The 21,343-nt window shown below is 46.2% G+C and overlaps 5 protein-coding genes across 5 annotated transcripts; all 5 read right to left on the bottom strand.

The window, feature by feature from the left end:
- Positions 1–585: 585 nt before the first annotated feature.
- LOC6497182 (lysosomal alpha-mannosidase) lies at positions 586–3,971 on the bottom strand. Its single transcript, XM_001962568.4, has 5 exons — positions 3,837–3,971; positions 3,405–3,775; positions 2,873–3,343; positions 1,976–2,813; positions 586–1,910 (listed from the first exon to the last, which is right to left on the bottom strand). Exons 1-5 carry the CDS (start codon positions 3,966–3,968, stop codon positions 729–731), a joined length of 2,994 nt encoding a protein of 997 aa, XP_001962604.2. The 5' UTR covers positions 3,969–3,971; the 3' UTR covers positions 586–728.
- A 987-nt stretch (positions 3,972–4,958) lies between these two features.
- On the bottom strand, positions 4,959–8,268 carry LOC6497181 (lysosomal alpha-mannosidase). The gene is made up of 5 exons (XM_001962569.4): positions 8,135–8,268; positions 7,708–8,078; positions 7,178–7,645; positions 6,279–7,116; positions 4,959–6,213 (listed from the first exon to the last, which is right to left on the bottom strand). The coding sequence occupies exons 1-5, from the start codon at positions 8,216–8,218 to the stop codon at positions 5,032–5,034; spliced, it is 2,943 nt and encodes a 980-aa protein (XP_001962605.1). The 5' UTR covers positions 8,219–8,268; the 3' UTR covers positions 4,959–5,031.
- An 880-nt stretch (positions 8,269–9,148) lies between these two features.
- Positions 9,149–12,387, bottom strand: LOC6497180 (lysosomal alpha-mannosidase). Its single transcript, XM_001962570.4, has 5 exons — positions 12,285–12,387; positions 11,846–12,216; positions 11,318–11,788; positions 10,422–11,250; positions 9,149–10,357 (listed from the first exon to the last, which is right to left on the bottom strand). Exons 1-5 carry the CDS (start codon positions 12,363–12,365, stop codon positions 9,179–9,181), a joined length of 2,931 nt encoding a protein of 976 aa, XP_001962606.1. The 5' UTR covers positions 12,366–12,387; the 3' UTR covers positions 9,149–9,178.
- Positions 12,388–12,890: 503 nt separating this feature from the next.
- Positions 12,891–16,285, bottom strand: LOC6497179 (lysosomal alpha-mannosidase). Its single transcript, XM_001962571.4, has 5 exons — positions 16,187–16,285; positions 15,627–15,997; positions 15,098–15,565; positions 14,201–15,038; positions 12,891–14,126 (listed from the first exon to the last, which is right to left on the bottom strand). Exons 1-5 carry the CDS (start codon positions 16,262–16,264, stop codon positions 12,945–12,947), a joined length of 2,937 nt encoding a protein of 978 aa, XP_001962607.1. The 5' UTR covers positions 16,265–16,285; the 3' UTR covers positions 12,891–12,944.
- A 1,458-nt stretch (positions 16,286–17,743) lies between these two features.
- Positions 17,744–21,128, bottom strand: LOC6497178 (lysosomal alpha-mannosidase). Its single transcript, XM_001962572.4, has 4 exons — positions 20,968–21,128; positions 20,488–20,858; positions 19,084–20,431; positions 17,744–19,011 (listed from the first exon to the last, which is right to left on the bottom strand). The coding sequence occupies exons 1-4, from the start codon at positions 21,049–21,051 to the stop codon at positions 17,830–17,832; spliced, it is 2,985 nt and encodes a 994-aa protein (XP_001962608.1). The 5' UTR covers positions 21,052–21,128; the 3' UTR covers positions 17,744–17,829.
- Between the last annotated feature and the right edge of the window lie 215 nt (positions 21,129–21,343).

Here is a 21,343-nt window from a genome sequence, read left to right as displayed (position 1 = left end):
ATGGGGGGTTCTTTCCGATATCTGATAGCTAATCTGCACTTGAAAATGTTTTGAATTGGGCGAAGTAGGAGAGCCCATTAAGAGGAACCCAAAGATAGGAAAATGGTCCCCTAGGGTACTTACCCTTGAGTTTTATTTCTGCCACATGCAGCGCTCTAGTATTATTTTTTAGCTTAATGAGCTAATACGCCAATTAAACAGGGTCGCATTGCATTTCTTATCATAAAAAACCCTTGATTCTAATCGATTTAAATGGATTTTAATTGATTACTTCCCACTCATAGATAAGGAAACTTTTATGGGTTCGAACCCGTCAATGGACTGTGAAATCTTTTTAATCTAAAAGTGAAAGCCACACATGCAGAATAATATCACAAGCTATTAGCTTCAGTACTGTCGTGTGAATCATAATAAAAGTGGATCACGTAGACTGCAAACCACTTGGGAAATATACTTATTAAAATATCCGTAATTGGTATTATGTCATGAAGGGCAAAAGGAAAATGTTTAGAAAACCAAATAGAGTATTTGTTGAAAATGGTTTTATATTTCTTAATAGCCTTCAAAAAAATTTTATTAGAAGAGTAAAAGTTCATAAACATAAACATGTTTAACATTTATTGAAACCATATTGTACCATTTATAATAAAAATCAACATGTTTTTATTCGTTAGTATTTTATTAATTTTTTCAGCAAAATTAAGCTGCTAAATTTTTTATTTTATGATTTATTTGAATTTAACGATGAAAGTACGAATCTGCATGGGCTTCAGGGTGACGACGAAGTCGGATGCCTCCTGCGAGTAATCGGCTGCTAATGGAGTATGGGAAGCGGTGTAGTATTCAGGCTCTGAGGCAATAGGTCCGGAACCCTCAGCGTGGAACTTGAATCTTTTCATTTGGCTCAGGGGCAGGTTTCCATCCAGGGTAGTTTCCCGAATCTCTACACCGTTCAGATAATCGAAGAGCGGACGAATGTTCAAACTAACAACTTTGCCTTCCGTGTGATCCAGGTAGTTCTCCAATCGCAGGAGAACCTCATCGTCGTTAAAAGGTTCCAGGGTGAGCAGGTGGACGGAATTGGGGAAGTCATCGAAGCTGGGAAGCGATTTGGCAGGAGAGCTGGTGCTTCCAGCGTTCTTGCTAAAGAACGCCCACAGGGGCAGGTGGTGCTCCTTCACCCAGTGGCGTTCCGCTGAGGTGGACTCATCGGCGGGGCTGAGTACCAAGTGGACCTTTCCTCTGGCAATCAAAGGCTGGCCGTACTTCTCTTCGTTCAAGACCTCTCCCACTCCCTTGTTGTCATCCCGAACCAGGCGGCGGTGCAGCATGAGTTCTATTTGACCATCTTGCATGCTGGTTCCTCCCTGGGCTCGGTCATTCAGGACGGCCATTCGCTTCTTGCTGTCCTGAAGGGCAATGCGAGAAGTGATTGGGTAGTAGTTTCCAGCGGTGGGCTGTCTATCAAGCTCGGGAGTGAATCCTTCACGCTTGTCCTTCTCACGTCTGATCATTTCACGGCCGTTGGCATCAGTGAAGACCACACCTTCGGATTCGATTTCACTGGTAAAGGTGATGACAACTTCGTTGCCGAAATCTGTCTCCCGGGGAATGGGCCCGACCTGCCAATCAAACTCAATGGTCTCCCTGTCCTCGTAGATGCGAATGACTTGCGAGACATAGTCGCTAAACTTCTGGTGTACTTCCTTCACCAAGTCCCCTTCGTAAACAGTAAACTCGACATCTCCATCCTGAATCACAAAGTCGCCTTGGTGATATTGACGGAAAAGATATGCACCAGAGTCCCAAGTCCTGTAAACGCCGTAGCTCTGCACAATGTTCTCAGAAACGCCGTTCATTTCCACAGTTTTCAAAAGGCCAGATTTGTTGTCGATCGTGAGTTTGATGGTCTAAAGAAATCAGAAAAAGGATATAAATCAAATTGAAAAGTAATCAGGATAATAATAATATTTACCGAAGTTTGCACGACAGTCTCGCCATCCTCACGGGTCTCTCCGCTGACTGATTTGACGGCCTTGATGGGCTGGGCAGCACTCTGGCCCTCAACCTTCTTCACATAGTAGTTGGCGATCTTGTCGACGGTTGCCTTGAAGACCAACTCGTACTGAGTGTCGGTTTCACGGAACTCCAGATCGATGATCTGCTGGGAGACTGGCACCAGCTCGGAGGCCACCACGCGACCCTTGTCATCGGTCACCTGATAGTTCTCGTTCTTGACGGGAAGGCGCACATACTGCTTGGTGGTGTGGGCCAGAGGGTTGTAAAGAGTCACTACCAGGTTATCGGCGTTGTCCTTGGTGAAGGCGCACTCGCTGATGTTGAGGTTCAGGCAGGTCTGGAATTCTCCGTTGGGCAAGTTGGTCAGCTTCTGCAGAGCAAAAGCGGAAGTCTCGGTGGCTCCCAAAATGCCGTCGTACATCAAGCGATCGTAGTCGTTGGACACGGCCTGCTTTTCTGTTCCGGTGATGGCGTCGTGATGCTGCATCACTCCCATGATGGAGCGAAGCCTGTTAAGGTTCACTTTCTGCTGCTCAGCTGGAAGATTCGCGAACACACTAAGCTCCTTGGCGACCTGCAGAATGTGGTTGCCCACGCGCTCGAAGCGTTTCTGGGTGGTTCGGCTTGAGAAGTATCCAGTCCAGAAGCTGTTGGAATCACTGGCAAAGGGGAAGAAGTCCAAAGTTTTGTTCGGGAAGGACAGGCCACTTTTGTGAACAGCATTTAGGTAGCAAGCAGGCGTAGAGTAGACAATATTGTATTGAGAGCCACTGGACTGGCGTTCGTTAATGTACCTGAAATTTAATGATTTTGTTAATATAATTTAAATTTTTTATTTAATTATTACACTTACTTGACCAGTTTGTCCATGTTCTTGAAATTATGTGCGGCATCCTCATACTGGAAGTCGCCACCCATTGTAATCATGATGTGGTTGGACCGGAAGGCACCGGCCACTGTGGAGGCGTAACTGAGGAAGTCGTCGATGCGGGACTTTACGTTGTTGTCGTAGCTCTGGCCATCGACGATCGGGTCGTCTCCACAGTTGACATCGAAGCAGAAGCCGTCGGGGGAGGAGTAGTGACGGTAGGTCAGGCCGGTGAAGAGCTTCAGGTCGCTGAGGGACTCGCTTGCATGCCAGATCATCTCCATGGCCAGGTCCCGCAATCTCCGGTCCTTGTCGTTGTGGTCCATGCGGGAGAAGAACTCGCCGTCGTAGCCGAATTGGGCGAAGATGGAAGCCTGTTCTCGGGAATGGCCAAAGGGATCGACTTGCCAGCCAATGGTGGGACGGCCACAGGCACCGAAATTGTCATCAAGGAACCTGAAATTAATTTGAATTTGGTTTAAGCTAATCCTTAGAGTAATATCCCTCTATTACTTACTTCAAGCCCAGAGTAAACTGATCAATCACACTCTGATAGTTCACATTGGCCTCGTCGTTCATGCTCCAGGCTCCATTGGTGAACTGAAAGCGGCCCTCGTCCACCAGTTTCTTCACAATGTTCTTGGTGACTTCCGACTGTTGGGCCCACCACATGGAAAAGAAGGACATCTCCACTTGAATGAAGCGACGATCCGGATTCTTGACCAGTTCCTCAATCACTGTCGAAATAATGTATTGAACTCCGCCGTGATGAATGTTATTCCTGTGCCCATAGAAGTACTGGTCAACGGTTTTTTGCCAACCGACGTCGTCGTGGGAGTGGGGCACCAAGTGGATGTTGATCATATTTGGCTTGGTCTCGTGGCATGACTAAAAGGATATGGTTAGAGCCTGTTGGTGGATATTCTACTGGTTAGCGAGATGTACTTACCTCGTAACCACAAACCGCTTCGGTTTGGGTGGCGTACAATCCGCAAAGGACCAGGAAGATTCCCAGAAACCTAAGAATGTCCATCTTGAAGAACTGCAGTGTCGACTCCCAATCAAGAACTAAAATTTTCATAGCAAGTTTCTTACCTTTATAAGCTACTCAATGGGGGGTTCTTATAAATGTACTTAATAAGAGGTATTTTTCTACTCAAGAATATTTTGAATTTTGCCCTGTTAATAGCACCCATTAAGTGTAACAAGATAAGCCAATGGTTGTCAAGGAAAATACCCACAAGGTTTATGGATTGTGTAGATTTCCTTGAACTAGAATGCTTACTAATCCCGTACATATTATTTCAGATTTGGGAAGTTTGGCGCTTATCAGCGATTGCGGATATTTAATCGCGTTGAATGGATTTTAATTGAGTGTGCCACTCCAAGATAATTAAGAGCTACTGGTGTCGACCCCTTGATGATAGAACCTTATCACTAACTGGTTGTAAAAGTTGCCGATTGCGAGTTTTTAAGTCAGTTATTTCCAAAACCAAATCAAACTGATAACACACTAATTATATTTATGGGGTAACGTATCTTTGATAAGTTTAATTCTTTAAACATCTATACACTATTTAATTTCATAAAAATGTATTTTCACTACTTCACTCAAATAAGTAATAAATTATGATTTATATTTTATTAAAATTTTTAATTTATGAATTCTGAAATAACTATAATACGTTGAATTTATAAAATAAAATTTTAAATTTCCTTGTCCTTTTAATAATTTGCACCAGGTTTGATCATGGTTTTTATTTAAAGTCTTCGAATAATTTAAGATTAATGAAGATAAAAATAAGCCATAATGTCCCGACAATTATTCTATTATATCTCGACTTCATTAGATACTTTAAAGAATATATGACAAGGATTTTGCTATGAGAATATATGACAAGGATCTAAAATTAGCTATGAGAACCCCAGAACAGTTTAAAATAGAAGTTCTTTCGATTTGGTTCCTATATGGTACCAGTTTCCAAAGTAATAATTCGCATATTATAAATATTAATCTAAGTGAAATTTAAATCAATCTAACAAGTTTGTTTAGATAAAAACAAAACAAGTATATTTTTGTAGGAAGAAAATATATTATTTTTTGTATCCAATTATATAAATTTACATAATTTTAATGCTACTGTTTAGTTCGTCTTCACAATAAAAGTACGAATTTGCATTGGGGTCAAGGTGACAGCGAAGTCGGAGTCTTCGTGAGAAGCATCCACTTCCAGGGGCGTGTGGGCGGAGGTGTAGTACTCAGGCTCGGATCCTCTCACTCCAGACCCTTCGGTGTGGAACTTCAAACGCTTCATGTCGCTCAGGGGCAGGTTTCCGTCCAAGGTGGTTTCACGGATCTCAGCTCCGTTCAGATAGTCGAAGAGGGGACGAATGTTGAAGCTGACTACCCTGCCTTCGGTCTGATCCATGAAGTTCTCAACACGCAGGAGAACCTCTTTATCATTGAAGGGCTCCAGGGTGAGCAGATGGACGGACTTGGGGAAGTCTTCGAAGCTGGGGACCGACTTGGCAGGGGAGCTGGTGCTGCCAGAGTTCTTGCTGAAGAACTTATAGAGGGGCAGGTGGTGTTCCTTCTCCCACTCGCGTTCAGCTGAGGTGGATTCCTCGGCGGAGTTGAGGACGAGGAAGACTTTTCCGCGGGCAATCAAAGGCTGGCCGTACTTCTCCTCGTTCAAGACCTCGTCCACTCCCAAACCATCGTCGCGGACAAGTCGTCGGTGCAACATGAGCTCGATCTGGCCGTCCTTCATGCTGGATCCTCCTTGGGCGCGGTCATTCAGAATAGCTAATCGCTTCTTGCTGTCCTGCAGGGCAATACGGGAAGTGATTGGGTAGTAGTTTCCAGCGGTCGGCTGCACAGCCAGCTCGGAAGTAAAGTCTTCTCGCTGGTCCTTCCTACGCTTGAGGAGCTCTCGGCCGTTGGCATCAGTGTAGAATACGCCATTTGATTCGATTTCACTGCTGAACACAGTAATCACTTCGGTTCCATAGGTTTCATCGCGAGGAAGGGGACCGACCAGCCATTCAAATTCGACGGTATTCTTGCCTTCATATAGGCGGATGACCTGCGATAGGTATTCGTTGAAGACCTGATGGATCTCCTTGACCTGAGATCCCTCGTAAACAGTGAATTCTACACCGCTATCCAGGAAAGTAGCTCCTTCTTGGTTATATTGACGGAACAAATATGCGCCGGAATCGTAGGTTTTGTAAATACCGAAGGTCTGCTCAATGTTCTCGGAAACACCGTTCATTTCCACAGTTTTCAAAAGGCCAGAGTTGTTGTCGATTGTCAGTTTGATAGTCTATGGAAATCAAAAATAGATCATAAATTAAATTCCAAAGTAATCAGGATAATAATAATATTTACCGAAGTCTGCACGACAGTCTCGCCATCCTCACGGGTCTCTCCGCTGACTGATTTGACGGCCTTGATGGGCTGGGCAGCATTCCTGCTCTCAACCTTCTTCACGTAGTAGTTGGCGATCTTGTCGACGGTTGCCTTAAAGACCAACTCGTACTGAGTGTCGGTTTCACGGAACTCCAGATCGATGATCTGCTGGGAGACTGGCACCAGCTCGGAGGCCACCACGCGTCCCTTGTCATCGGTCACCTGGTAGTTCTCGTTCTTGACGGGGAGGCGCACATACTGCTTGGTGGTGTGGGCCAGTGGGTTGTAGAGGGTCACCACCAGGTTGTCGGCGTTGTCCTTGGTGAAGGCGCACTCGCTGATGTTGAGGTTCAGGCAACTCTGGAACTCTCCGGTGGGCAGAGGTGTTACCTTGCGCAGAGCATCGCGGGCCACGCTGTGACCTCCCACAATGGCGTCGCAGAGAAGACGATCGTAGTCGTCAGAGACGGCCTGCTTCTCGGTCCCGGTAATGGCGTCGTGGTGCTGCATCACTCCCATGATCTGGCGGAGGTAGTTGAGTTTCTCCTTTTGCTCCTCGCTGTTCAAATCAGCAAAGACACTGAGTTCCTTGGCCACCTGCAGGATGTGGTTGCCATCGCGCTCGAAGCGCTTCTGAGTGGGCCGAGAGCTGAAGTATCCTGTCCAGAAGCTGTTGGTGTTGCTGCCGTAGGGGAAGAAGTCCTGGGTCTTGTTCGGGTAGGACTGGACGCTCTGGTGCACGGAGTTAAGGTAGCAAGCGGGAGTGGAGTAGATTATGTTGTATCTGGAACCACTGGATTGGCGCTCGTTGACATACCTGAAGTTACATTTTCGTTAGGATCTGAAACAGATTTCTTTAAAAATTTAAATCAACTCACTTGATCAGTTTATCCATGTTCTTGAAGTTAACCTCAGCATCCTCGTAATGGAAGTCGCCGCCCATGGGAATCATGATATGGTTTGTGCGGAACTTCTCCACCACCTCAGCTGCATAAGCGATAAAAGCATCCACCCTGGATTGGACGTTGTTGTCGTAGCTGTCGCCATCAATGATTGGATCATCGCTGCAGTGGACATCAAAGCAGAATCCAGGGGTGTCCCAGTAGAAAGTGTACAGAAGTCCGGTAAAGAGCTTGATATCCAGCGACTCACTGGCATCCCAAACCATTTCCAAAGCACGATCATTCATACGGCGGCCCTTGTCATTGTGGTCCATGCGAGAGAAGAACTCGGCATCGTAGCCCATCTGGGCGTAGAGCGAGGCCTGTTCACGGGAGTGACCGAAGGGATCGATTTGCCAACCCACCTTAGGACGTCCGCAGACACCGAAGGTATCGTCCAAGAATCTGTTATTTAATAGACATTATGTAAAATCCCTTAGTTATGACTAAGACTTATCAGTACTCACTTCAATCCGACCGAAAACTGATCGATCACACTCTGGTAGTTCACGGCAGCCTCGTCGTTCATGCTCCATGCTCCGTTGGTGAACTGCAGGCGACCTTCGTTGACCAGCTTTTTCACGATCTCCTTGGCGGTCTCCGACTGCTCGGACCACCACTTGGAGAAGAAGGAGGTCTCCACCTGGATGAAGCGGCGATCGGGGTTCTTGATCAGCTCAGAAATCACAGTGTCGATGATGTACTGGACTCCGGCGTGCTGGATATTGTTCTTGTGTCCATAGAAGTACTGATCCACGGTCTTCAGCCAGCCCACATCGTCATGGGAGTGGGGGACCAAATGGATGTTGACCATATTTGGCTTGGTTGCGTGGCAGGACTAAGATGTGGAAAAATAAAATCTAAAGTTCAAAGGATCTCTTAAATGTTACTCACTTCATAGCCACAAACTGCTTCTCCTTGAGTGAAGAAGGAGCCACAAACGATGAGGAGGATAATAAAATCCCTTAGAGGAGCCATTTTGCGGACTGCGAGATCTGCTGACTCCAGGACTAGAACTGACTGGCTGTTCGAAGTATTTGCACTTTTATAAGTTCCTTGGAGAGGTCTAAAGCGGTTTTTGATAACTAATCGGCACTTGAAGTTGTTTTCAATTATTCCACTCCAGAGAACCGATTAAGTGTAACCCAATGATTAGTGAATGGTCCCCAAGGTACCCACATAGACGTTATTTGTGCCACAGGCAGTGCAATATTGTTGCCTTTACCATAAACTAGAATGGCAATCAACCTTGCTGTAAATATTATCTCGGATTTGGCATAGTAGTGCACTTCTTATCATCAAATTCTCAATTGTAATCGATTAAATGGGTTTTAATTGATTAATAGCCACTTGAAGATGAAAAAGTTTCGAACCCACCCAGCGGATTACCGGCTATTATCACTAAAAAGTGAAAGCTACACATGCAGAAGTGCTAGATAATTTCTGTTTTCCCAGTTCATTGATTGGCAGTAACCATGTCAAGCCACAGCGGTTTCTTTAATCTTCTCTATTATTTTTTTTGTTCTCCACCCTTTGATCTAGTTTATAAATGAGTGCCCTTTGGTTGTTATGTCCGTGCAAACTAATAATCATTCGTTCAAGAGTTTCTGGACACGAATTCGGTGCATGTTTCATTCAAAAGTTGAAAAAAAGTAAGGTGAATGACTAACTTTTATTAGAAAAAAAGGTGAATTGGTAACACATAGTGTGTAAACATATTTAAGACTCTTGCAAAAACATAAGAATCGGCTTTACCAAGTTTTCAAAAGCTTCAACTTATCGTTGGATATTTTAAAATATTTACAATAGGACATTTTCATGTTCCTCTAGTTACTAATTAATTCCAGACCCACGTTTTATATAAATATAAAAAGAATGTGTTAATTTCTTTTATGCAAAATAGTTTTATTAAAATTTGAATAAATGCTTAACAGAAATCTATATGGTTTTAATAATAAATGTTCGTATTTGCATCGGATTCAATAAAACAGTAAACTCTGAAGCTTCATCAAGCTTATTCGCCTCTAAGGGCTTGAACTGGACTGTTGTGTATTCCAGAGCTGAAGGTGGATTTCCGGATTTTCTGGCCTGGAATTTGAAACGCTTCATTTCGCTGAGAGGCAAGTTGCCATCCAAGGTAGTCTCTCGGATTTCCACTCCATTGAGGCTGTCGAAGATGTGGCGTATGTTGAAGGTAATCGAACCGGCTTCAGTTGCATCCAGATAGTTTTCGAGGCGAAGCAAAACTTCATTTTCGGTGAAGGATTCCAGGGTTAGCAGGTGAACTGACTCCGGAAGATCATTGAAATCAGGTATGGATTGTACAGAAGCCCTAGCATCTTTGCCAGATGAGCTGAAAAACTTCCAGAAGGGAAGTGAAAGCTCCTTCTCCATCACCCGTTCAGACTTAGAGCCTTCATTTTCATCAGAGTTCAGAACAAGGTACAATTTTCCTCTGGCAATCAGTCCCTTTCCGAATTGCTCCTCGTTCAGAGGCTCACCCACCCCACCGCCATCGTTGAAGAGCAGGCGGCGATGAAGGATCATTTCCAGCTGGCCATCCGCTAAGCTCGTTCCCGCCTGAGATCGATCAGTCAGCAGGACCAACCGATGGCTATTATCCTGCAGAGCGATGCGTGAGGTGACAGGATAGAAGTTTCCGGCTATAGGTTGAGCGCTCAAGTCGGAAACAAAGTCCTCCCGCTTGTCCTTTTCGCGCTTTATCAGCTCACGGCCATTGGAATCGGTGTAAAATATGCCCTTTGACGAAATCCCACTCTGGAAGTTGGTAATTATTTCACCGCCCACATCGCCATCCAGGGGGATTGGTCCGACCATCCATTCAAACTCCACGCGGTTGACGCCTTCGTAAAGACGAATTACCTGTGATATCCACTCGTTCACATGCTGATGCACTTCCTTGACCAGAGATCCTTCGTACACATTGAATTCAATGCTGTTGTGGAGTAACATTAGCTCGTCTTCCTGCCGGAATGTGTAGGCACAGGAATAGTTCGTTTTGTAGATTCCAAAATTCTGCACAATTTCCTCGGAAACCCCGTTCATTTCTATGCTTTTCAGAAGTCCTGATTGTTTATCTATAACTAGCTTGACGAGCTGCAGAAAAGTATATTAAAATAACTAACAATAAGAAATCAACTTATGTTGTTTATCAACTTACCGAATTCTCTACCACAACTTCGGATTCAGAATCACGAGATCTCTTTTGAATTACTGGGCTTTGTGCTCCCTCTGAGTTTTCAATCTTTTTAATAAAATAATTTGCTACTTTGTTGGCTGTTGCTTTAAAGACCAGCTCATGCTGGGTGTTATTGGGTCGGTGCTCCAAAGCCAGGACCTCCCAGGGAACTGGTAGAATCTCTGAAGCAATCTGATTTCCTTTCTCGTCAGTCACTTCGTAGTTTTCATTCAAGACGGGAATGCGGATATACTGAGTGGACACATGGGCCAAGGGATTGTAAAGGGTCACCATTACATTGTCAGCGCCATCCTTGGTGAAGGCACATTCGCTGATGTTCAGCCTGAGGCAACTCTCGAACTCCCCATCGGGCTGGTTGGTAAGGATTCTGAGAGCATCGCGGGCATTGTTGGCTGCTCCCACAATAGCATCGTAGGTCAAGCGATCGTAGTCATCGGAGACGGCCTGCCTCTCGGTTCCCGTGATGGCGTCATGGTGCTGCATCACTCCCATTATATGCCTCAGATAGTCCAGGTCTTCGGTCTGCTTTTCACTGGAGAGATGCGCCAGCAGACTCAGTTGCTTGACCACCTGGAGAAATTGGTTTCCTTCGCGTACAAAGCGCTTCTGGGTTGGGCGAGACGTAAAGTATCCTGTCCAGAAGCTGCCTTTTCCGTGAGCATATGGGAAAAAGTCCTGTGTTTTACTGGGCCAAGATTTCAGGCTTTTATGAAGAGAATTCAAGTAACAGCTCGGGGTGGAGTAGAAGATGTTATATATTGATCCATTGGTCTGCCGTTCGTTGATATATCTAATTTATTTAAATTTTAAAGTATTAAAAGTTAAAAAATAGTCTAGTCCTACCTACATTAACTTACCTAATGAGTTTATCCATGTTTTTGTAGTTCATTCTGGCATCTTCGTACTGGAAATCACCACCCATGGGTATCATAATGTGATTGGTTATGAAGTGGCTGGATACTTCCTCAGCATAGTCCAGGAACTCATCAACCCTAGACTCAACATTATTGCTGGGGCCCTTGCCATCGATGATCGGTTCATCATCGCAGAGTACGTCGAAGCAAAAGCCCGGAGTGTCGGAGTAGAAGTTGTAAAGCAGACCGGAGAAGAGTTCCACTCCGCTGAGTGATTCGCTGGCCTCCCATACCATCTCCATGGAAAGGTTTTCCAGACGCGTGTCCTTGTCGTTGTGGTCCATCCTCGAAAAGAACTGGCCATCAAAGCCCATATGGGCAAATATGGCCGCTTGTTCCCGGGAATGGCCAAAAGTATCAATTTGCCAGCCAACTCGAGGACGAGCACAGGCGCCAAAGGTTTCGTTTAGGAATCTAACAAGCAAAATGGTAAATTTTTGTAAAAAGAGGAGTGTTTGCAGCTTGACTCACTTTAATCCAACGGTGAATTGGTCAATCACTTCCTGGTAGTTTACCGAGGCTTCGTCATTCATGCTCCAGGCTCCTCCCGTGAACTCGAAGCGTCCCTCGTTCACCAGCTTCCTAACCACCTGGCGCATGGTTTCCGACTGCACTTTCCACCATTTCGCAAAGAAGGCGGTCTCCACCTGGATGAATCGCCGCTTGGGGTCCTTGATAAGCTCAGTCACCACGTTGTCCAGTATGTATTGGACGGCAGCGTGGTGGATGGCGTTCTTGTAGCCGTAGTAGGATTGATCCACAGTCTTTAGCCAACCGACATCGTTGTGGGAATGGGGAACCAAGTTGATGTTGATCTTGTCTTCCTTCGTTTCGGGGCATGACTAAAAAAAAAATAAAATACTTAGTTATGATAAGAAAAAATCATACATTTTTTAAGGATTTCTCTCACCTCATAGCCACAGATAGCTTGGGAGTGAGGTAGTAATAAGACCGAAAGGACGGCCAGCAGAATAGCGTATAGATCTGCCATAGGTGCGGTAATCGGAAGCAAAAACTAAACTTCTTTTGCATTAGACCTGCTGCTTTATAGGATCCATGTTAATGGATGTGATAAGAATTTTTCTAGCTCACTATGACAAGCTGACGTGTAATCTATTCAAAACCTATTAAAAATTCATTAAAACTCAATAAAACCTCAAGTAGCACCGTCTAATTTGAGTTTATTTTTGCGGCAACTTGCTGGGGGTTTGGGATACATTCAAAATTTATTCTGCGTGCATTGATCCATTTAAAAAAATTATTCATGCTACTTCAGAGTATAGGTTACATATAATCAGACAGAAACCGCGCTAAGTTTCATATTCATATCACTGCCTTTTACTGATAGAAGTCAAAGGCCAGAGTTTTTAATAAATAAAACAAAAGAAAGTAGGGCGTAGAAACCTACACAATTACAGAAATTAAAATAATAAAATAAAAATATATTCCCGCCCACATGACACTGACCAAATATTTTTTTTAAATATTAAAGAAAATCAAAACAAAAAAAGTATTATTTTCGGTAAATTTCACATTTTTATATTTGCTTGCTTAGCTGCAATTTTGTAAGTTACTTTGTCTTAACGATAAAAGTACGAATCTGCATTGGTTTCAAGGTGACAGCAAAGTCTGCAGGATCTTGTGAAGCAGTGACTTCCAGAGGCTTGTGGGCGGAGGTGTAGTACTCAGGCTCGGATCCCCTCACTCCAGAGCCTTCGGCGTGGAACTTGAATCGCTTCATGTCGCTCAGGGGCAGGTTTCCGTCCAGAGTGGTCTCACGAATTTCCTCGCCATTCAGATAGTCGAAGAGAGGACGAATGTTGAAGCTGACCACATTGCCTTCGGTATGATCCATAAAGTTTTCAACACGCAGGAGAACTTCTCCATCATTGAAGGGTTCCAGGGTGAGCAGATGGACGGACTTGGGGAAGTCATCGAAGCTAGGAACCGACTTGGCAGGGGAACTGGTGCTTCCAGAGTTCTTGCTGAAGAATTTCCAGAGGGGCAGGTGATGTTCCTTCTCCCACTCGCGTTCAGCTGAGGTAGATTCCTCGGCAGAGTTGAGGACGAGATAGACCTTTCCGCGGGCAATCAGAGGCTGGCCGTACTTCTCCTCGTTCAAGACCTCGTCCACTCCCAAACCATCGTCGCGGACAAGTCGTCGGTGCAACATGAGCTCGATCTGACCGTCCTTCATGCTGGATCCTCCTTGGGCGCGGTCGTTCAGGATAGCCATTCGCTTCTTGCTGTCCTGCAGGGCAATACGGGAAGTGATTGGATAGTAGTTACCAGCGGTCGGCTGTCTGTCAAGCTCAGAGTTGAAGTCTTCACGCTTGTCCTTTTCACGCTTGAGCAGCTCTCGGCCGTTGGCGTCGGTGTAGAATACGCCCTTGGATTCAATTTCACTGCTGAAGACGATGACAACTTCGTTTCCGAATTCCTCTTCGCGAGGAATGGGACCGACTTGCCAATCGAATTCAACAGTATTACGGTCCTCGTACAAGCGGATCACCTGCGAGACATACTCATTGAAAACTTGATGGATCTCCTTGACCTGAGAACCCTCGTAAACAGTAAATTCAACACCACCATCCTGGATTACAAAATCTCCTTGGTTGTATTGGCGGAAGAGGTATGCTCCGGAATCATAAGTCCGGTAAACACCAAAGCTCTGTTCAATATTCTCAGAAATGCCGTTCATTTCCACAGTTTTCAAAAGGCCAGAGTTGTTGTCGATCGTCAGTTTGATTGTCTACAAAATTAAGAAATAGAATGGTTTCATGAGGATATTTTTATTATTGAAAAGAGTAAGATTATAATATTTACCGAAGTCTGCACGACAGTCTCGCCATCCTCACGGGTCTCTCCGCTGACTGATTTGACGGCCTTGATGGGCTGGGCAGCACTCTGGCTCTCAACCTTCTTCACATAGTAGTTGGCGATCTTGTCGACGGTTGCCTTGAAGACCAACTCGTACTGAGTGTCGGTTTCACGGAACTCCAGATCGATAATCTGCTGGGAGACTGGCACCAGCTCGGAGGCCACCACGCGTCCCTTGTCATCGGTCACCTGATAGTTCTCGTTCTTGACGGGAAGGCGTACATACTGCTTGGTGGTGTGGGCCAGTGGGTTGTAGAGGGTCACCGCCAGGTTGTCGGCGTTGTCCTTGGTAAAGGCGCACTCGCTGATGTTGAGGTTCAGGCAGCTCTCGAATTCTCCGGTGGGCAGAGGTGTTACCTTGCGCAGAGCATCGCGGGCGATGTTGGTTCCTCCCACCATGCCATCGGAGAGAAGACGATCGTAGTCGTTAGAGACGGCCTGCTTTTCGGTACCGGTGATAGCGTCGTGGTGCTGCATCACTCCCATGATCTGGCGGAGGTAGTTGAGTTTCTCCTTTTGCTCCTCGCTGTTCAAATCAGCAAAGACACTGAGTTCCTTGGCCACCTGCAGGATGTGGTTGCCATCGCGCTCGAAGCGCTTCTGAGTGGGCCGAGAGCTGAAGTATCCGGTCCAGAAGCTGTTGGAGTCACTGCCGTAGGGGAAGAAGTCCTGGGTCTTGTTCGGGTAGGACTGGACACTCTGGTGAACCGAATGAAGGTAGCAAGCCGGGGTAGAGTAGATGATGTTGTACTTGGAACCACTTGACTGGCGTTCATTAATGTACCTAAAAGGCGTTATCCAATGGTCGGTAAGTTTTTTTACTTATTAAATAATTTTTCTTACTTGACCAGTTTGTCCATGTTTTTGAAATTCACTTCAGCATCCTCGTACTGAAAGTCGCCTCCCATAGGGATCATGATATGGTTCGTGCGGAACTTTTCAGCTACTTGAGCAGCGTAGGCAATAAAATCATCCACCCTCGATTTCACATTGTTATCGTAGCTGTTTCCATCAATAATTGGATCGTCGCTGCAGTGGACATCAAAGCAGAATCCAGGGGTGTCCCAGTAGTAAGTGTACAGAAGTCCGGTGAAGAGCTTGATATCCAGCGACTCACTGGCATCCCAAACCATTTCCAAGGCCAAGTCCGCCATTCGCCTGCCCTTGTCATTGTGGTCCATGCGGGAGAAGAACTCTCCATCGTAGCCCATCTGGGCGTAGAGCGAGGCCTGTTCACGGGAGTGACCGAAGGGATCGATCTGCCAGCCGACAGTAGGACGTCCGCAAGTGCCGAAGGTGTCATCCAGAAATCTGATTTTAAATTAGTTTTGTTACAAAAAACTATTTTTGAACATAGTCCTTTTCAACTCACTTCAAGCCGAGAGAAAACTGATCGATCACACTCTGGTAGTTCACGGCAGCCTCGTCGTTCATGCTCCATGCTCCGTTGGTGAACTGCAGGCGACCCTCGTTGACCAGCTTTTTCACGATCTCCTTGGCGGTCTCTGACTGCTCGGACCACCACTTGGAGAAGAAGGAGGTCTCCACCTGGATGAAGCGGCGATCGGGGTTCTTGATCAGCTCAGCAATCACAGTGTCTATGATGTACTGGACTCCGGCGTGCTGGATGTTGTTCTTGTGACCATAGAAGTACTGATCCACGGTCTTCAGCCAGCCCACATCGTCGTGGGAGTGGGGGACCAAATGGATGTTGACCATATTTGACTTCGTTTCGTGGCATGACTGTAAGCCAATAATTTATATCAATGTTCTTGCACTCACTATTCACATAATCACGATTTTTTTAAAAACCAAAGACGCGTAGTTTTTTATAATGCACAACGTTTTTTAAAGCTTTTGTCATTTTCTTGCAGAAACTCAAATAGTTATGTGTCCTTACGGAAAGGATTTTCAGGGCTAGCTTTTTCTTACCTCATAACCACAGGCAGCCTGCGCTGATTTGGCCTGCAGTGCCAGCAAGGTGACACACAGGACTCCCAGATATTTCATGGTAGATCCTTAGCTCCTCCGGTCCAGTCTTCAAATGATTTTCTCATATTAATGCAGTCCTTATATAGAGGGGTCCCATGTGGGGTATCCCAGATTGCAGATAAGTAATCAGTACTCGAACCCCACGGGGATTAGAACAACTCAAGTGCATTAAAAAACAATTTGGTATATTTGAGCGATTACCTAAGAAGAACTTAGGAATACGTTTACTACAGCATGTCACACCTGCTGCTTCATAACAAATTTTAATTTTTAGCACTTGTAGCCATTATCTGAATGAGTATCTAAATTAGTCTCATTTCGTGAGTGCTTCTGTTTTGACGAATCTGCAGTGCTTATCTCCAGATAAGTCAAAATGATTTTAATAGCCGATTGCATATTCAGAAGTTTGCGAATAAATTTTATGGATTTGTACTGGGTTTAATCTACCAATTGAATACTCCTTTTAATAATTTGATAAGCTCAAAAATAGAAATCGAAAGTCCCACGCAAACTGCAAGTGCAGAGATAGGGCTGAGTGTCGAATGTATTCCAGAACCCGGAAATCGTACATATAGACGGTATTCTTGCCAAGCAACTAAACACTTTGGCGTCCAAAATGCGTCCATTTAAGTATTTAAGTAGACGGCTTAGGGTTAGAGTGGAATATTGACATGAAACATATATATCCTTAAAATAGAGCTGTTGCTAACTTACTGTAGTTTTCGTATTCAATTGCCAATAATTTATTTTAATATTACATACTAACAACATTGAAAACTTTATACTTCATCATTAAATATGAGGTTTCTTATTAAAATATAAACTACGTAGCTAAGTACTATGAAGTAAGTATTCCGCTATAGAATCTGATGGAAATTGGCCAAGATATAGCCATCACTTGGGGCCATATTGCCCTTCCATGCCGGGTTTTCAGATTTAGAAGGATTTAGAAGGTTTCCCCCAGGAAACTTTACAAAAAATCTCAAAAATATTTCGTTTCTAGATTTTGATGCAGAATCATGGAGAATCCATCTACGAGCCGTTTAAGGTATTCCGCTCAAGAATCTGATGGAAATTGGCCAAGATATAGCCATCGCTGGGGGCCAAAATGTCCTTCAATGCGGGTTCTCCAATTTTGAAGGGGATCCCCCAGGAAATTTTACAAAAAATCTCAAAAATATTTCGTTTCTAGATTTTGATGCAGAATCATGGAGAATCAATCTACGAGTCGTTTAAGGTATTCCGCTCAAGAATCTGATGATTTTTGACAATGATTAAGATAATGCAGGGGGCCTGTGCTAAGTGCCGAGCTCCATTTAAGAAGTTTTTTGATTAATGTAGGCTGTGTTTTTCGAAATACCTTGATCCGTACTTTTGATGTGGAAAACAATATTTTTAGTTTGTCTTAATTTCGTTTCACAGTTGACCATAGTTGCTTTGAATAACTAAACAGAATATTTCCCCAATAATCCCAAAAATCGTCAGCAATAAATCAAATTAGAAATTATGTTTCGCTTTTTATTTTACATATTTTAGATATTTACTTTTCATTAAATACTGCTTTTCTCAGTGAGAACTTTGGCTTATTCCGTCTTGATGATGAAAGTACGAATCTGCGTGGGCTGCAGGGTGACGCTAAAGTCGGAGGCTTCCTGGGCCTTCTGGGCAGACAGGGGCTTGTGGCCAGCGGTGAAGTACTCGACCTGTTCGGGTTGGCGACCAGAGGAGTCGTGGTGGAACTTGAAGCGCTTCAGCTGGTTCAGGGGCAGGTTACCGTCCAGGGTGGTTTCGCGGATCTCCACACCGTTCAGGTACTCGAAGATCGACTGAATGTTGAAGCTGACAACCTTGCTTTCGGTGTGGTCGGCGAAGTTCTCCACGCGGAGCAGGACCTCGTTGTCGTTGAAGGGCTCCAGGGTGAGTAGATGAACGGTCTGGGGGAAGTCTTCGAAGCTGGGAACAGCCTTGACTACAGACTGGGTGCTGCCGGAGTTCTTGCTGAAGAACTTCCAGAAGGGCAGGTGGATTTCCTTCTCGGCCAGGCGCTCAACGGTGGTGGAATCATCAGTGGAGCTCAGGATCAGGTAGATTTTGCCGCGGGCAATCAAAGGCTTGCCGTACTTCTCTTCATTCAAAGCCTCCCCAACTCCCAGGCCATCGTCGCGGACGAGACGACGGTGCAACATGAGCTCGAGCTGTCCGTCTTGCATGCTAGTTCCTCCCTGGGAGCGATCGTTCAGCAGGGCAATACGCTTGTTATTGTCCTCAAGAGCAATACGAGAGGTGATGGGGTAGTAGTTTCCGGCAGTGGGCTGCCTGTCCAGACCGGCGGAGAAGTCCTCACGCTGATCCCTCACACGCTTGAGCAGCTGGCGACCGTTGGCGTCAGTGTAGAACACTCCATTGGAGGCGATAGTACTGTTCAGGATGAAAACAGCTTCCCGGCCGAACTCCTCCTCCCTCTCAAGGGGTCCAACAAGCCACTCGAACTCCACGCGGTCAATGCCTTCGTAGATGCGGATGACCTGGGAGATGAACTCGGTGAAACGCTGGTGAATTTCCTTGACCTGGACTCCATCGTAGACGGTGAACTCAACACCTTCGCTCTGGATCTCAAAGTCAGCTTGGTGGTACTGACGGAAGAGGTATGCGCCGGAATCATAAGTCCTGTAAATACCGTAGCTCTGGTCAATGTTCTCGGAGACTCCATTCACTTCCACGGTTTTCAGGAGGCCGGAGTTGTTATCGATGACCAGTTTGACAGTCTAATGGAGAGAGTAAAGGATAATTCATTCATTAGAAAGTTTGTTAAGCAGAATAGCGAAAATAATACTCACCGAGGTCTGAACGACAGTCTCGCCATCTTCACGGATCTCGTCATCGGAATCGGATTCGGTCTTGTTGGATGGGATCTTCAATTTGCCCTCCTTAGTAGCCTTGGTGGCCTTCTTGGTTTCAGCATCGGAGACCTTCTTGACGTAGTAGCTGGCAATCTTGTTGACGGATGCCTTGAAGACCAGATCGTGCTCAGTAGCGTCGCTGCGGAACTCCAGATCAACAACATAGGGGGAGACCGGGACCAGCTCAGAAGTCACCACACGACCCTTAGCGTCGGTCACTTGGTACTTGGCGTTCTTCACAGGCACGCGCACGTACTGGGTGGAAGTGTGGGCCAGAGGGTTGTACAGGGTCACAACCAGGTTGTCGGCGTTATCGGCGGTGAAGGCGCACTCGCTGATGTTCAGGTTCAGGCAGCTCTCGAACTCTCCGTCGGGCATGTCGGTCAACTTGCGCAGGGCAGCGGAGGCAGTGTTGGCTCCTCCGAGGATGGCGTCGTACAGAAGACGATCGTAATCGTTGGAAACGGCCTGCTTCTCGGTTCCGGTGATGGCGTCGTGGTGCTGCATCACTCCCATGATCTCGCGGAGGTATTCAAGGTCCTCCTTCTGCTGATCGCTCTTCAGGTCGGCGAAGACACTGAGCTGCTTGGCCACTTGGAGCATGTGGTTGCCGTCGCGTTCGAAGCGCTTCTGGGTGGGGCGGGAGGTGAAGTAGCCGGTCCAGTAGCCGTTGTCATCGCTGCCGTAGGGGAAGAAGTCCTGGGTCTTGTTGGGCCAGGTCTGGAGGCTCTCGTGCAGGGAGTTCAGATAGCAGGCAGGGGTGGAGTAGAACAGGTTGAAGGTGGAACCATCGGCCTGGCGGGCGTTGACGTACTTGATCAGCTTGTCCATGTTCTTGAAGTTGACCTGGGCATCTTCGTACTGGAAGTCGTCACCCATGGGGATCATGATGTGGTTGGAGCGGTAGACCTTGGCAACTCCAGAGACGTAGCTGAGGAAGTCATCCACACGGGACTGAACGTTGTTGTCGTAGCTCTTGGTGTCAATGATCGGATCGTCACCGCAGTGGACATCGAAGCAGTAGCCGGGAGGAGCGGAGTAGTGACGGTAGAGCAGGCCGGTGAAGAGCTCGTTGTCGGTCAGCGAGTCACTGGCATCCCAGATCATTTCCATGTTCAAGTTGTCAATGCGGTTGTTCTTATCGCGGTGATCCATGCGGGCAAAGAACTCGCCATCGTATCCCATCTGGGCGAAGAGCGAGGCCTGCTCACGGGAGTGGCCGAAGGGATCGATCTGCCAGCCAATGCGGGGACGGGCGCAGGATCCAAAGGTGTCGTCCAAGAACCTAAAATAGATTATTTATTAGGAGCTGATTTCAAAGTGCTTCGATGGTGCACTCACTTCAATCCCAGGGTGAACTGATCGATCACGCTCTGGTAGTTGACGGCAGCCTCATCGTTCATGCTCCAGGCACCGCCAGTGAACTCCAGGCGACCCTCGTTGACCAACTTGCGGACGATCGACTTGGCAGTTTCGGACTGCTCAGCCCACCATTTGGCGAAGAAGGAAGTCTCCACCTGGATGAAGCGGCGCGAGGGGTCCTTGATCAGTTCAGCGATCACAGTGTCGATGATGTACTGGACACCAGCGTGCTGGATGTTGCTCTTGTGGCCATAGAAATACTGATCCACGGTCTTCAGCCAGCCGACATCGTCGTGGGAGTGGGGAACCATGTGGATGTTGATCATGTTCGGCTTGGTTTGGGGGCATGCCTGGAATCAAAGTGGGGTTTTCTTTTAGTTAAATGTTTCAAACCACTGCTCCTTGATCTCCTATCCAGTCACACTTAATTTCCAAGTTCACATCACTGTTGATCCTCACCTCGTAACCACAAGCCTCCTCCGATGGCCTCACACTGAAGGCCAACAGGGCGACAAAGAGAACAATGCCGCAGAAGTATTTCATGGCGACCGTTTTTCAATTATTTTTCGAACTGAACCTGAACCTGTCTGTTGGGATTCGAGCCCATAACTAACTTTTTCTGCAAATTGGCACAGCTTTTATAGGTGGGGCCCCCACAGGGTCTGTGTGAGTGATAAGCAATCACTTGGGGCCCTCAAGAGGCTTGTGCTCGGGCTTAGGATCGTTGAAGAGTCCATAAAACGGCTTAACGATAAGCAAATGCCAAGAAAAATAATAATGCTTTCATTGGTAAGTTCAAGTTCAGTGTAGTGGCGATCGCATTTTATTTTGTACC

Source organism: Drosophila ananassae, chromosome 3R, assembly GCF_017639315.1.
Source record: "Drosophila ananassae strain 14024-0371.13 chromosome 3R, ASM1763931v2, whole genome shotgun sequence".
In the NCBI taxonomy this organism is placed as follows: domain Eukaryota; kingdom Metazoa; phylum Arthropoda; class Insecta; order Diptera; family Drosophilidae; genus Drosophila; species Drosophila ananassae.
This window is presented reverse-complemented; position numbering and strand designations above follow the sequence as displayed.

Coding starts and splice junctions, on each gene's coding strand:
- LOC6497182 (XM_001962568.4), bottom strand. CDS start 3,968: ATGAAAATTTTAGTTCTTGATTGGGAGTCGACACTGCAGTTCTTCAAG. Junction 3,344..3,404: donor CAGTTTACTCTGGGCTTGAA/GTAAGTAATAGA, acceptor AATTAATTTCAG/GTTCCTTGATGACAATTTCG. Junction 1,911..1,975: donor AGACTGTCGTGCAAACTTCG/GTAAATATTATT, acceptor TGATTTCTTTAG/ACCATCAAACTCACGATCGA.
- LOC6497181 (XM_001962569.4), bottom strand. CDS start 8,218: ATGGCTCCTCTAAGGGATTTTATTATCCTCCTCATCGTTTGTGGCTCC. Junction 7,646..7,707: donor CAGTTTTCGGTCGGATTGAA/GTGAGTACTGAT, acceptor ATTAAATAACAG/ATTCTTGGACGATACCTTCG. Junction 6,214..6,278: donor AGACTGTCGTGCAGACTTCG/GTAAATATTATT, acceptor TGATTTCCATAG/ACTATCAAACTGACAATCGA.
- LOC6497180 (XM_001962570.4), bottom strand. CDS start 12,365: ATGGCAGATCTATACGCTATTCTGCTGGCCGTCCTTTCGGTCTTATTA. Junction 11,789..11,845: donor CAATTCACCGTTGGATTAAA/GTGAGTCAAGCT, acceptor TTTGCTTGTTAG/ATTCCTAAACGAAACCTTTG. Junction 11,251..11,317: donor AACATGGATAAACTCATTAG/GTAAGTTAATGT, acceptor TAAATAAATTAG/ATATATCAACGAACGGCAGA.
- LOC6497179 (XM_001962571.4), bottom strand. CDS start 16,264: ATGAAATATCTGGGAGTCCTGTGTGTCACCTTGCTGGCACTGCAGGCC. Junction 15,566..15,626: donor CAGTTTTCTCTCGGCTTGAA/GTGAGTTGAAAA, acceptor ATTTAAAATCAG/ATTTCTGGATGACACCTTCG. Junction 14,127..14,200: donor AGACTGTCGTGCAGACTTCG/GTAAATATTATA, acceptor TTAATTTTGTAG/ACAATCAAACTGACGATCGA.
- LOC6497178 (XM_001962572.4), bottom strand. CDS start 21,051: ATGAAATACTTCTGCGGCATTGTTCTCTTTGTCGCCCTGTTGGCCTTC. Junction 20,859..20,967: donor AGGAGGCTTGTGGTTACGAG/GTGAGGATCAAC, acceptor CTTTGATTCCAG/GCATGCCCCCAAACCAAGCC. Junction 20,432..20,487: donor CAGTTCACCCTGGGATTGAA/GTGAGTGCACCA, acceptor AATCTATTTTAG/GTTCTTGGACGACACCTTTG.